Source organism: Pezoporus occidentalis, unplaced genomic scaffold (assembly GCF_034315485.1).
Source record: "Pezoporus occidentalis ecotype Australia unplaced genomic scaffold, CSIRO_AGI_Poc_V1 ctg111, whole genome shotgun sequence".
In the NCBI taxonomy this organism is placed as follows: Eukaryota; Metazoa; Chordata; class Aves; order Psittaciformes; family Psittacidae; genus Pezoporus; species Pezoporus occidentalis.
In genome coordinates this window covers 1604151-1617414 of record NW_026912898.1, presented here as the reverse complement: position 1 = coordinate 1617414, position 13264 = coordinate 1604151, and the positions used below count along the sequence as shown (strand labels likewise).

The window sequence follows — 13264 nt, the reverse complement described above, 5'->3', positions numbered from 1 at the left end:
TCAGCTGAAGGAAAGGGAAGCTGTCTAAGGGAATCGGGAAACTCCAGCCCCCATACTGCTGGAGAATGAGGGAAACAGTGGGCCACGACTCTCCATTTGGTGCGTTACTGAAGTGTTTTGCTTCATCTGCTTGAGCCTTTGCCAAGAGTTGGCTCCTTAGTGGAGAAAAAATACCTCTTAGCCTGCCTGCCCATGGCAGGGCTGGAGTAGAGGGTGTTTTGCAAGAGCATGACACCTATGGGACTGTCCACGTTGCCGGGTTTGATGCCTGAGGACATGCAGCAGATACCAGATAGACCTGGAAAGAGACTGGGGCTACATCTCCTGAACATGCTGCTTTCTCACACCATTGTACTACCACTTGTTGAATGGCATCCCAGCCCAAGTGGGATCAGCAGGAGCTTTAGTGCCTGTCAGGTTTGGCATTGCTCCTTATAAATAGTTGGTGGGTTTTTCCCAGAACTGGGAAAAATCAGTACACCTGGACTAATGGAGTGACATTTTTACTTAACCCTTTGGTAGAAGGATGCCAAAGCTTGATACTGGGCAAGGCAGAGCTTTACCTGGACTGGTTAGATAGTAGCTAGTTTCTCACTTACTGTTTTCATGGATGTGAACTTTTCATATTACTAAGTGATTTCTGCTACCCCAGATGCTTTTCCTTGTCATCTTTGCTCCCAGGTGAAGCTCCCCCCTTTACAGTGGAAGTGCAGCCACATGAGGGGTCTGTGCTGTGCTCAAGACAACTGAGGCAGCAGAGACCTGAGAGGTGCTGGGCATGGGGATGCTCCCAGGGCCTCTGGCTGGGAAGGAGGTAGAAGCATTGCAGGGTGTGAAGGCTTCATGGCTGTGCTTCAGTGGCAGGGGAAGCTTCGGGTAGGGGAGTAAAGCTAACATGGTCAGACTTGGACGGGTAGCTGGCCATGTGCAAGGAATCAGTCAATACAAGCTTTTGCTTTGATCATTTCCCTGGATAACCACCCTAAGCTTCTAAAAGGCTCCTTTCCTCCCTTCCCACCCCCTACATGCATTTGGTTTTTTTTGATTGATGTTTATGTGTAGCCTTAAGGACTGTAACTACTTAAGCTAATGACAACTTGTTGATGATTCTTGTGTTAAATGGTATTGTGAGGCCCCAACTTCAAGAGCTGCCTTAATCACTTCAGAGAGATCTTGGTCTGATTTTTGGGTGTGCTGAACACTTGAACCTCTCACTCGCTTGAATAGAATCCTAGAATGGTTGGGTTGGAAGGGACCTTAACTCATCCAGTTCCAACCCCCTGCCATATGCAGGGACACCTTCCACTAGACCAGATTTCTCCAAGCCCCGTCCAACCTGGCCTTGAACACTGCCAGGGATGGGCAGTCACACCTTCTCTGGACAACCTGTGCCAGCTCCTCACCACCCTCACAGTAAAAAGCTTCTTCCTTATATCCAACCTAAATCTCTTCTGTTTCAGTTTGAACCCATCACCCTTTGTCCTGTCGCTACAGTCCCTGATGAAGAGTCTCTCTCCGGCATCCTTTTAGATCTCCTTCAGATACTGGAATAGCAGGGTTAAGGTGGCTCATATGCTGAGCCAGCAATGTTTACACTGTGTGTGCTGCAGCAATGCCTGGTCCCATGCATCCCAAATTTGCTGTGTGCTGCCGCTCTCTCTTTCCATGCAGCTATAGGCAGGCCCTGGAGGAGAAGATGCTCAGCAGAAGCTGGCCCGTGTAGCATCCCTGCGGATGCAGCGGTACCGGGTTGGCGGCGATGGACACATCCCAATCTGTGGGTGGCCCGCGCCACAGAGCAGGAGTGTAGCGGATGTGCCGCCGTGTACCGGGACGGGGGGTGACAGCCGCAGCCCGGCGGGTTGCTGGGGCAGCTCGGGGCCGCCAGGCTGCGCTCTCGGTCCGGCCGCCGCTCCTGCCGCCCTCCCCGGGCGGGCGACCGGGGCTCGGGGCACGGCGGAGCGGGCGGTCCCGGGACGGCGGCGGTGGCACCATCGGCACCAGCACCTGCGGCTGCGGGGAGAGGCAGGGCTCGGCCGCCCGCTCGGCGCCCCTCGCCCGGCCCGGCATGACGCGGCGGCGCCCCGGCGGCGGAGGGAGGTGGGTGCCGGTAGCCTTGGCCGCGCTCCTGGCCCTGCGAGGTGAGTGCTGCTCGGGAGGAGATGCGGCGCGGTACCCACGGACGGGGCAGCGCCGTGGGGTCGGCGACGGGGATGGGGCGGGCCGCCGCCCGCCCCATCCCCGTCGCCGACCCCACGGCGATGCCCCGTCCGCTGGGCCGGTTGGGAGCGAACCAAGTTTTGGTTGCGGTCCCACCGGTGATGCTCGGAAATGCGGCGGTGGGTGAGTGCTTTTGCAGGCAGGCTTGGGGAAGGAGCGCTGCTCCGCTCGGTGCCTCCTTTTGCTGCTTCTTCCACTGCACCACCCTTCTTGTACTAGTATCCTATTTATTCTTGCGGTGCTGTGAAAGTTGCTCTAAGCTGGCCTTCACGTTGCCTGGGCCTAGCCCCTGTGATAAGCTCACCTAGGTGGAAAAGTCTGGGTCTATCCTTCAGGCCCTGAGGCAGCTGGGGAACTTTGTGCAGGGATTCCTGGAGCCCTCCGTGTCCTCCTCTGGCTCATTCTCCTAGGATTTAACTGAAGTGACTGCCCCATAACATGAGGAGAGACCCAAACCACTCCATCCCTTCCCACCTCCAAAAGCCCTTCCGAAATAAGGTGTGTGCCTTGGTCCTCTGTGTGGAAAGAGAAACAAATGGCACGTGGCAAGATGCTGTTAACATCGCATAGTGCATTGTCGGAGAGCACCAGGAGGTGCTGTGAGAGGGGCAACAGCAGGAATTACAAAGTGTAGTGTTCAGACTCATCTGTTGATCAGGTGGCAATGCCTTCATTCAAGTCATGCCAAACTTCAGAGCAGGCCTGCTCAGCCTGAGGTTTGCAAGGTAGTTTTCTTAAGGTCTACTCATTTATGCAGAGGTCCACTAAGTGGTTTTGCCGAGCTCTGCTGCTGGGAAACTGCTGCAAGTGATCCCTCATGGAGCAGGAGGATGGTAAGAAATGACAGCCTCGCCCACTAGAATACCAGAGATGTCTCAGTGAAGCCTGGATGAAACTTCCTCGCAGTCTGTGTTTGGATGGAGATGCTGCTTGTGTAGATGTGCCTGGCTCTCACTCTCCTGTGTGGTGCAGCAGTTAGTTTCCCTCTGCCTGGGATCCACTGAGAAACAAGTTTTATTATGGACAAGGACTTTCACACGTGTCTCAGCCCCAAAAGCACTCTGAGTTCTGTCCTCGGAGCACATTTGGGAGTCTGATTCACATCCATTAACTGGAAACGGCACCTGCTTATTTCAAAGAGATGAATTACAGAAACAAATAGTTTGTTAGCATTTAATGGAAAGAAATAATCCGAGCTGTTCCACGCTTCGTCTTATTTGTTCACTTTTTATGTACTTTTCCTGGTTAGGAAAGCGAGTTCAATGACTTCTAGTTTCTTAAGGCCACAGTTTGTCTGCAGATGTTGCAAAGGTGTAACTGTCTAGAAAGTTAGTGTGCCTACTGCAGTGAGAGGCGTGTACGTGATGAAGTGTTGGTGTGATATCTCTGCAAAAACATATAACAGTAATCGGCTTTCAGGTTAAAACTAAAGGGGCATTTAATTATCTCTTTAAGCAAAAAGATTGATTCAGTGTTTAATTTCTTGGGTTTGGTTGAGGGCACGTGGGGACAATGACAATGGAGAGAACTAGCACAGAAACACGCTTTCCATGAAACGTTTAAGTGCAATAATGTAGTGCTTTTCCTTGCCCTTTAGGGCTTCAAAATTACCTGAATGAATCACTTGTGTCTCAAGTTTGGGGCTTTATTTTCCTTTTTGCCTTAGGAAAAGTCTTTAGAAGATGGTGGTAGATGAAAATAGCTGCAGTACACAGTTACTCCTGTGTTATGTGGTATGGCTGTCTCATTGGTGGTTCTTGAATTAGGAAATAAAACCTGGGTAAAGTATAAGGAATTCATGAAAGCTGAAATAAAACTGGGAGAGTTTTTTCTAAACACCACTTGTGGAAGACCAGTAAGTGTATTTCTACTCTGGGTTGCCAAGTCTGGTTAGGAGGAGTGATTTTATTCCCTTCTATGAGGCTTTAGATTGGTTCAGAGGATAGAGAAGGAAAAAGATGGGATCATATGCAAAGTGTCACATAAGTGAAAGGTGAAAGGTTGAAAAGTTAAAGGATCAGAAACTGTAAGAGTGTATAATCAGAAGAAATACTTGATGTGAAACAAATGAGAAGTGGCAGGGAAAAACTGCTCCTGGAGGTCGTTTCATCATTGTCACACTTCCTGCCTATGACAAAATACAGTCAGGCTTTGTAGTGAAATGTCAATCAAACATTATAGTCTCATTTCCTTACTTTGCTTTGCAATTTATAGAATAGCAGTGATTCTCTTTAACTGTCTGCTTTCTCCAGGACTATAATACCCACACTGAATGCTTCTGGGGCAGGGGCAGCGTCTGTGTTTTCCCTCTAAAGCATTATGAAAGTAATAACTTTAGAGGAAATAACATTATTTTCAGGCTCCCTAGAGAAGCTTAAGGAAAGATAGGAGGGAATTCTGTTTAGAGCTTGGAAACCAAACCTGCGATTGCAAATCAATCTTGCTCTGTGGCCAGAAATAGCATGCTGCAAATTGTTAAATGTGTTAGAAATCACACATTGGGTACAGCTAAGCTGCAGAACCGACTTCGACTGTATGGTGTTTGGATCCTGTGATGTAGTATCACAACAGGTGAGATGTTGGCGTGCTACAGTCGCTGCAGCAAGGTGAGGGTAGGAGCTGTGTATGCCTGGCGGTAGTGCATCAGTGCAACAGCAGGGCTGCAGATTACACACTACTTTCCTAGTCCTCACCTGAAGTCACCCTCCTGCCAGTCAGGGGTTATCACAGCTGAAACTGAGCAGTTTTGGCCTCTCAGCACCCTTGTGCTAGCTCACATATCCTTCCCAGCCCTGCACCAGGTCCTCAGCCCTAGCAAAGGAGGATTCTGGCTCTTCCATACTTATGCTTTCCTTATTTTGTTTTCTTTCCTTGGAACAGATTGCCGTTTGTGTCAAGCTGTGTGGTTTTGTGACGTGTAGATAAATCATTTTGCTCACGACCTGACCTTGGTCCTCAGCAGTAGGCACAGATGCATTAACTACTTCTTGCGCCTCTGAAGTGGCCATCCTTTCCTTAGTTTGGGAACTGATTCTTTCTCTGTTTTTTCTGTATTGCTTAAACTCCAGTTTTCTTTTGTAAGATTCCCTTCTCCAAGGGATCTCAAAGTGCCTCGAGAGCAGCTATATTTAGCTGCTCAGTAGTAATATGGACATACAAAATATGGTGTAAACAACTTGTTAAGAAACTTAAAAATCACTTTCCTACCTCCAGTGGGGAGATGTTTTTATTATACCAATAGTAGAGATGGAGCAAGTGAGGCTCAGAGAGGCTTTGTAACCTACTGAAGGTCAGCAAATGCTGGTAGTAGTCTTGAGTGTCTTGGTCCAAACTCTAACCACAGGAGAATGCTTGAATTTATGCAGCAGGTTAAGCAATACTGTAATGGTACTCTTTAGGGATGTTCACTACTAAATTGTGGTGAGTCATCTATATTTAGCAGGATGCTACTATCATTGTGCTTTTTAAGTAAAGTGCTTTTAACACAGTTTATTTCAAGGAGAAGTGCATGCACTGAAAACATGTTCTTTGTAGTTTTCTCCTTGTGGAGCCTTAATGCTGTCTTTCCCCTTTGTAAATGTTCAGAGAGAAATTTAGCTCCTGGTTGTTTAACAGACAGTAGTGTAACAAAGACAGTTCCCTGGTTAATACTACGTTGTCATTTGCACGCATTAACTAACTGAGAGTCTCCAAACTTTCCTTTGTGGGGGCAGTCAGTTTGATTTCTAGCATGGGAAACTGAAGTGTACAGAGGTGAAAGGATTTGCTGTCAGGTGGGACATCTGCCCAGCCTCTCCTTTAGAGAAGTCACAGTTACAGGGCTCCCAGTCATATGCCACCCACTTCTCTCACTGAAATGCTTCATGTTTTATGCACCAGGGAGAAAGCACAATGTTATTAAGTATGCACAGTGAACTGTTGTGGTTTTGGGTTATTTTTTCCCCTTAAATGTTTACATCTCTTTGGTTTTGGAGGTCAGTTGTGTCCCTTATGGCTCCTACTTTTCTTTTATTGCTTGAGCTGGGGTGAGGACATGCTCTGTTTCATCAGGGTTGAGGGCTTCATTCTGAATGGAAATAGAAGTTGGATGCTTTGGTTTTGAAAGGAAATTTTTTGAGAGAATTTCCATCTTAGGACAACCAATGTTGTGTTTCCTTGTGGGGCTGTATTATTGCAATACAAGAAAATACCCTAGACAAAAAGGTACTTTGGGGTGTTGTTGTTACCCCCAGATGACAACTGAGTACCACGCAGCTTGCTCATTGCCCTCACTAGTGGGATGGGGAGGAGAGCTTGGAAAAAAGGGTAAAAGCTGTGGGCTGATATAAGAAAAGCTTAACAATTAAAGTACAATTTAGTACCAAGAATAATTAGAAGGCACAACAACAACAGAAAAGATAAAACACCACTTCCCCCCACCCCAAACAACAGTGATGTGCAATACAATTGCTCAGCTCCCGCTGACCAATATCCAGCCTGTGCCTGAGCAGTCAACAGAGCCTTCCAACTACCTCCCCCCAGTTTCTATACTGGGCATGATGCTCTGTGGTATGGAATATCCTTTTGGCTAGGTTGGGTCAGCTGTCCTGGCCATGCTTCCTCACAGCTTCTGCTAGTGAGGAGATGCACAAGAGCGTGAGAGACTGAAAGTCCTTGATCAGAGTAAGTGCTACTTAGCAACAACTAAAACATCAGTGTGTTGTCAGCACTGTTCTCAGACTAAAGCCAAAACACAGCACTGCACCAGCTATTGAGAAGAAAATTAACTCTGTCCCAGCTGAAACCAGGACAATGTGAGAAGCCAAAACTTCTCAACCCAAAGATGATTAAGTTGGATGCTTCTGTATTTCTGACAATTTTCCCCTGTTTTTCTTTTGAAACACAGTTATGATTTTACAAAACATCCCATGTTTGGTAAAGTTTGGGTTATTGGAAGTATCTACAGTAAAATTCTCAGTGATTGCTATTTCTTATTTCTATGGGGCATTCAAAGACAGTGGTAAAAACCGATTTGCAGCAACTTGTGATATCTGTGCACAGTCTCTGTCCATTATTTTTGCCATCTTGACACATATATATGAACACCAGATACATGTGTGGCATTTCCTGTGTCCTTATTCATTGTGCAGTAGAATGCTGTTTGCACCAAATACAACAGAATACAGTGCACAAACTATGACAAGTTTCTGTTTAATAAATACAACCTCTTTGTTAATCTTTGCTTCCCCTTCTGGAGCAGTTGCTGAAGAAATCGGAACAGGACTAGTAGATCGAGCTCAGCCTCCTATTACCGGTACATGTGCAGAGCTCCTCCTGGCAGCAAGCGGTACTGGTGCATTTGTATATCTACATGATGTTAATTTCCAGTCTAATTTTGGCATTAGATTAATCAGATTGCTTACTTAAGGGTAAAAACTTGTGCTGTTTTTTTTTCTCCCCATAAGTCAACCCAGCTATGAGAACATGAGCTAGGTTGGGTTTCACAAGCAACAGCTGGAGAAAGCCGATGGGAACTCCATTTTGTTACCTCTGGGCTTGGTTTTACTTGATGCTGAAGACAGGAATGTCAACTGTGGGGGAAAGGATACACTGTTTGCAACGTGTGGTGCATTCCTGCAGTGCCCTGTCTTAGTAGTGCTAGGCCAGACTGCTGGCCTGGGGTGGCGTGGCCAATGCTGGATGAACATAAAATGAACTAAGTCATACGTATTGCTGCCACCATCACAGAGTGAATAAAATGTCCATCCCTTCTCCTTTCCTCAGGGAATCCCCCTCTGCTTGCAAAGCAACTGATGCAAAAATTCCCTTTCTGGGAAGACTTGTAGGGTTTCAGAGCCTCCTCTTTAGTCAATGGTGCGTGTATGCAATCCCCCTGGGCACCCAGAACTCAGCCTCCCAGACAGCATGGGCAGTGGGTGAGCTCTCCCAGGCCCAGCTCTTCCCATGGCTGGCATATTAACAGTGTCTGCCAGGAGCAAGTGGGTTGGTACAACCTCTCTGCATGTTCAGTGGGGAGATTACTTCCTAATCTTTGTTAATTAGAAGTTGGCTAATGCCTGGAAGCATGAGGGTGTAGTGGTGCTATGCTTCTTTCTTTTCCTTCATTCTACCTGCTTTATCGATGGATGTTCCCAGTATCTTTTTAAATGCACAGACCTCAGACCTCTGCTGAGCTCTTGACTTTACAAATACATGGACTAATCATTCCTTGCTGTTAATTATAGGCTGTGTTTAGAATAAGCAGAAAAAGTGAAAACAGAAAAGGAAAGGGAAATTGTAATAGTGTCCTTATGTCTGCTCATATTTTGTGCTTTTCAGCTGTATTTAACAACCTTTTGTCTTAACCTCCAAACCAACAATAATGAAAAACCTCCACAAAATCCAACACCCCCCCAAAAAAAATCAGCAAACCCCACAAACTAAACCAACCAAACAAAAACCCATAGAAACCCCTATTTCATGTCATGCCCATTTGATAACTTCTTTCCACCTAGCTCCTCTCCAGATTAAATTGTCTCAGTTTTAATTGTGCTTGACCAGTAAGTGCTGTTGGCTGGTGATGGATGAAACCTTTCTGTGCATTCCCTATCTTCAGGTGTGCTGCCCAGAAGTAACTGCAGCAATCCCTACCCCGTCAGTGTTCCCACTGGCATTTGACTACTTCAAGCATCCTTTCCAGCCTCTGCCTTTAGACATCCTAACAGCTTGCTTGCTTTTTTGACCACTGTTGCACATTGAACAGATGTTTTCATTGAGCCGTTCACAGTGATACCAAGATCTTTTCCTCAAGTGATTACATCTGAATTAGAAGCCCCATGGTATATGAGTAGTTCAGATTATTCTCTCAAGTTCTTATTACTGTCCGTTTGGCAATGCTGAATTTCATCTGGCATTATGCTGCCCGCTTGCCGAGTTTTGTCAGATCCCTGGGAAGTCTCCCTCAATCTTCTTTTGTCTCAGCCAGCCCAAATCACTTTTCCAGCCCCCTGTCTCTCTTCCAGATATTAAGGAATAGATTAAACCACCCCAGAGCTGGTATGAAACCTGGAGATAATCCCTCGTAATTGGGGCCAGAGTGAGGGCAGGGGGAGAGGGCCTCCCATGCCTCTGAGCCTGGGCACTGAGCCGAATCCAAGTGGCATATACCCCATTTTGGGGAGAGTAATAGGGAAAAGGGGAACCTCACTCCAGGCAATCAGGGATGAGGCTGGCACTGAACTGTCATCCTACTCAGAATGGTTTAGCAGATACACTCGGAAGTGACTGAAAATGAATCACTTAATCCTGCCCTTCCCACAATTTGAGTGGATTGAAAGGCCACAAATTCCTCTGAGCAGAGCCCAAGCTGGTTTGTCTCCTGTTGGGTACTTTTAGGGGCTTAAAGAGTTTGACTTAACCAATCCCTACTGCAACTCCAAGGTTAGCTTGTGCACTCTCTCAGGGAAAGCATTACTAACTTGAAGAACCCTCTGACTTGGCAAAAGCTTGCACGTCTTTGCTGGCAGCACAGCCACTTAAGAAATGCCATTCCCCTACTGTTCAGCACTTCTGGACGTGTCCTTTGAATACATTGAAATGATTGTTTGTTTTTTTGACTTCTGCAATTTGGCCTTCAGTTTTGTTCTCGGCCCTCTTAGCTACCATCTTATGAAACAAATGCTCACATTGAATGACTTCTTGCTCCTTTTGTTTGACCATACAATGTGCTTTCTTGCTTCTCGGCGGTTTTTTTGTTCAGGGGCATCGAGTACCTTTTCAGTGACAATGCCAAGACCGCTTCAACACCACCACCATGTAGAGTATAACAACTGTAATCCCCTTGCTTTTGGGGTTAAGTTGTTCCAGCCAATTTTTGCTTATAATTGTCTTTTATAACGTTTAAGAGGCGTGATGCAAAGTTCAGGTGCTATTTTTCTCACAGCGATGATAGATTTGATTATGTGCGATGCCCATTACTTTGTAACTGGGTTTGCTCCTTGCACCAGTTGTGGTGTTTTAGCTTCCGAGTGCCCTGGGACTCACTGTTCCAAGTTTTACCTACGTGCTTTAAGATGCTGCAGAACTGTAACCTGCTGTGACACTTGGCTAATTCCTGCCCATGTTGCTGATGTCACTGTTTTTTGCTGTTTGTTTTGACTTTGTTGTTCCTTTGCTCTCGTTGCATGCTGCGTAGTAGATGTTCCCTTTCCTGTTGGGAAATCCATGAGGCTGTTGGGAAATCCAGGTTGCTGTAGTGAGATTTGGTTTTTAGTCGACCTTTCTCTCTCTTCAGCCTTGACTATCTACATGGGATCTGCGCATTACTCATCTTGCAGTTTGATGTCTCTGCCTCTTTGCCTGCGTCGGATTTGGTCTGTGGTGAATTCTGCAGCTGTGGGCCCATGGATGGCAAGACATGTTGGATGCTTTAACCATTAACATAGCTATTTCACCCCTTTCCTGCACTGTATAAAGCAGCTGCTGCATCCTGTAGGGAATAGCTTGCTGCAGGCTTCAGCTTCAAACCTGAAGTGTTCCTTGGAGCCTTTTCCTCCAGCTTCACACCTCTGGCTCTAACCTGTGTTCTCATCAGCTATGCATCAGCTACAGTCTGAGCTGTTTGGTTTTGAAGTGATATCTCGGAAAACAGCCATGCTTCTCAGTTAGAAGGTCCCTGGGTGCTCCTGCAGGGAATGCTCTGCATGCCTGTGCATTGCTTGCTCTGCTGCCTGAGATGGGTGTTCTGAATTTCCCTGTGACCCTTGGGGAATGAGAGAGGGGTGGGTGGCAGACCCTGTTGTTTCAGTGAAGCCCTGTGAGAGAAGGTACCAGAGTGCTTCTGTAGGGTGCTGCTGGGTTTGTGTGCACTCTGGGGCTACTTCCCTAGCTGAGCATGTTTGAACTTTGCTGTCTGGGGTTTGATGTTGAAATGTCTGTTTTAGTTGCGGAGCTGCTAAGCTGCAAGCCTGCTGTGTATTTGGAGCTAGTGGCTCAGAGAGGTTGACAGGACCTTGGCTACTTGGCAGAGGAACAGAATAGCCTCAGTCTGCCTGCAGAATGGCCATGTCCTTGGTTTGTCAAGGGCAGCCTTTCCTTTTGCCCTGAAACAGCTGGTGTGCCCTGGGCCTCTATTATGAGGCTCATCCGCAATCAGCGCCTCTGCACTGAAAATGCCTCGGACACAGAGCACAGGCTTGTGTTTCTCAGCTGCATGGCGTTGCAGCAAGGCTGCGTTTTGCTTGTTCTTCAGGGAATGCTCCATGTAGCTTTTTCTTTGCATAGTCTCATCTGTTCTTGCTGCTCTTGTCCCTATTCCCAGTGGCTGCTTTTTTGTTTCTGTAAGACTGCATTTTGGCTGCCACATTGACAGCAGTTTTCTATTTATCCACAAATAGCTCTAGCACAGACAGGCTTCCCCCAGCCCACCCTGATCCCCATCCTCCAGCCCTTTTTCACTACCCCTTACCTCCTTCAACCTCCCTGGTTGCTCCAGCCCAGAGCCAGAGGTCTGAAGTGGAAGGGATCGCTTCAGGTGAAGGGATGAGGGGGAGCTGCAGCATCCTACAGCCACGGGCTTGTGTTGCATCCTAATTGCAAATAGCCCTTCCGGCGTCAGCAGTTTGTGGGAATTGACAGGAGGTGCCGGCGAGGTGCTGAGTCAGAGCGAGGTGCGCTTGCCAAGTCACTGCAGCAGAAGGAGCCCGCTCGCCTCGTGTGGAGGGAAGCCAATGGACGGTGGGTTTCCTAGCTGCCTTTTGGGCCTCTTTCTGAAGCTGCAATTCAGCGCAGCGATGCTATGCATGGAAGAGAAAAACAGGGAGGATGTGGAGGGAGCTCTCTCTTTTTACTTCTTCTTTTGGTTTGGCTGTAAGCACTAAGGGTTAGAGGATGTGGGCTCCATTCCCACCTGCTGCCACTGTCTCTGTGCTGCCATTTCCATGCTCTGAGTGAGTAGAAGGGGTAGAAAACACAAAAGGAATTGTCAGGGATAAGTGAGTGCCCCTAGTGACAGATGGGTGAGGAAAAGGAGCTAGTGACAGCCTCAGCCAAGCAACGGAGGGATAGCTGAGAAAGCCAAAAAAGCTGCAGAATAAAATGACTCAAGAGGTGTTTTGGCTTGTCCTTCCTGTGGGTTGCTTCTGCTGCAGTGTCCTACCGTTTGTTTAGGAGTTTGAAATTACTTGTTTGACATACAGGAAGATGAGTGCTTGTCCTATATAGATCTAGCACCTTATGGACCTCCAGGTCAGGCTCGTGACAGCTTTGCCATTTACTCCTGACCTTCCTGAGTGTGGCTAGCATCAATGCTTATGCCAGAGCTGAATCTGTCCCAGAGACCTGGATCCTTTCCTTGCTCCAGGGTGACTTTGGATGTCTTTTTCTCCCCCTCTTGTAGCACAGAATACAATTCTCCTGCCTCAGACAGTCGGTAATTGTTTGCACAGTGATCTAAATATATGTGTCTGTGTGATGGCTTTGTAGGAAGGGTATATTATTTTTGCTTTGAATAACCACTCTGTAGAAGATGAAGGGCATGAAGAAAGATGCTCACATATTTCTCAGAAACCTTTTGTATCTATGCACCACCCACCTGTGTTTCTAATGCTCTGTATAATCTTCCTCTCCACTGACTTAGGTAAAAGCTGTGTTACCTACAGCATCATGCAGCTGATGGGGAAAACTGAGGCCCAGAGATGCAGGATTCTTATGGCCAGCATGGGGTTGGAGCCTGCATCTCCTGACTACCAGCCTGTACCTTCTCCATGGGAGTTGAGGCAGTTTAGCCTGCTTGAATACCTTTCCTTCCAGAGTCTTCACGACAGTGGTTTCTGGATGGATACTGACTTTGAGTCTTTAAAGAAAATCTGCAGTGATTAAATTCAGTGTGGTTCTTCTCTCATCCTTGCCTTGGCCACCTCCACAATAAAAGTTGGTGGCCCTGGGGAGGGAGCTGTGTGCAGGATGCCTGTCCTCCTTGCCTCCGGCTTGCTGCTTGTTCTGTTGCTGCTGCTGGGTGCAGTCTGCAGAGCTGATGGCAATCATAGAATCACGGAATGGTTTAGGT

The 13264-nt window shown here is 47.3% G+C and overlaps 1 protein-coding gene across 2 annotated transcripts in view; it reads left to right on the top strand.

Annotated features, from left to right (window-relative positions):
* Positions 1 to 1798: 1798 nt before the first annotated feature.
* IGSF11 (immunoglobulin superfamily member 11) overlaps positions 1799 to 13264 on the top strand; it is a 104936-nt gene continuing 93470 nt past the window's right edge. The window contains exon 1 of one of the 2 annotated variants that reach the window (XM_062632683.1): positions 1799 to 2141. In XM_062632683.1, coding sequence (XP_062488667.1) covers positions 1814 to 2141 — 328 coding nt within the window. In that variant the 5' untranslated portion in view covers positions 1799 to 1813. The remainder of the gene's footprint in view (positions 2142 to 13264) is intronic. The other variant, XM_062632694.1, reaches the window with a different exon arrangement.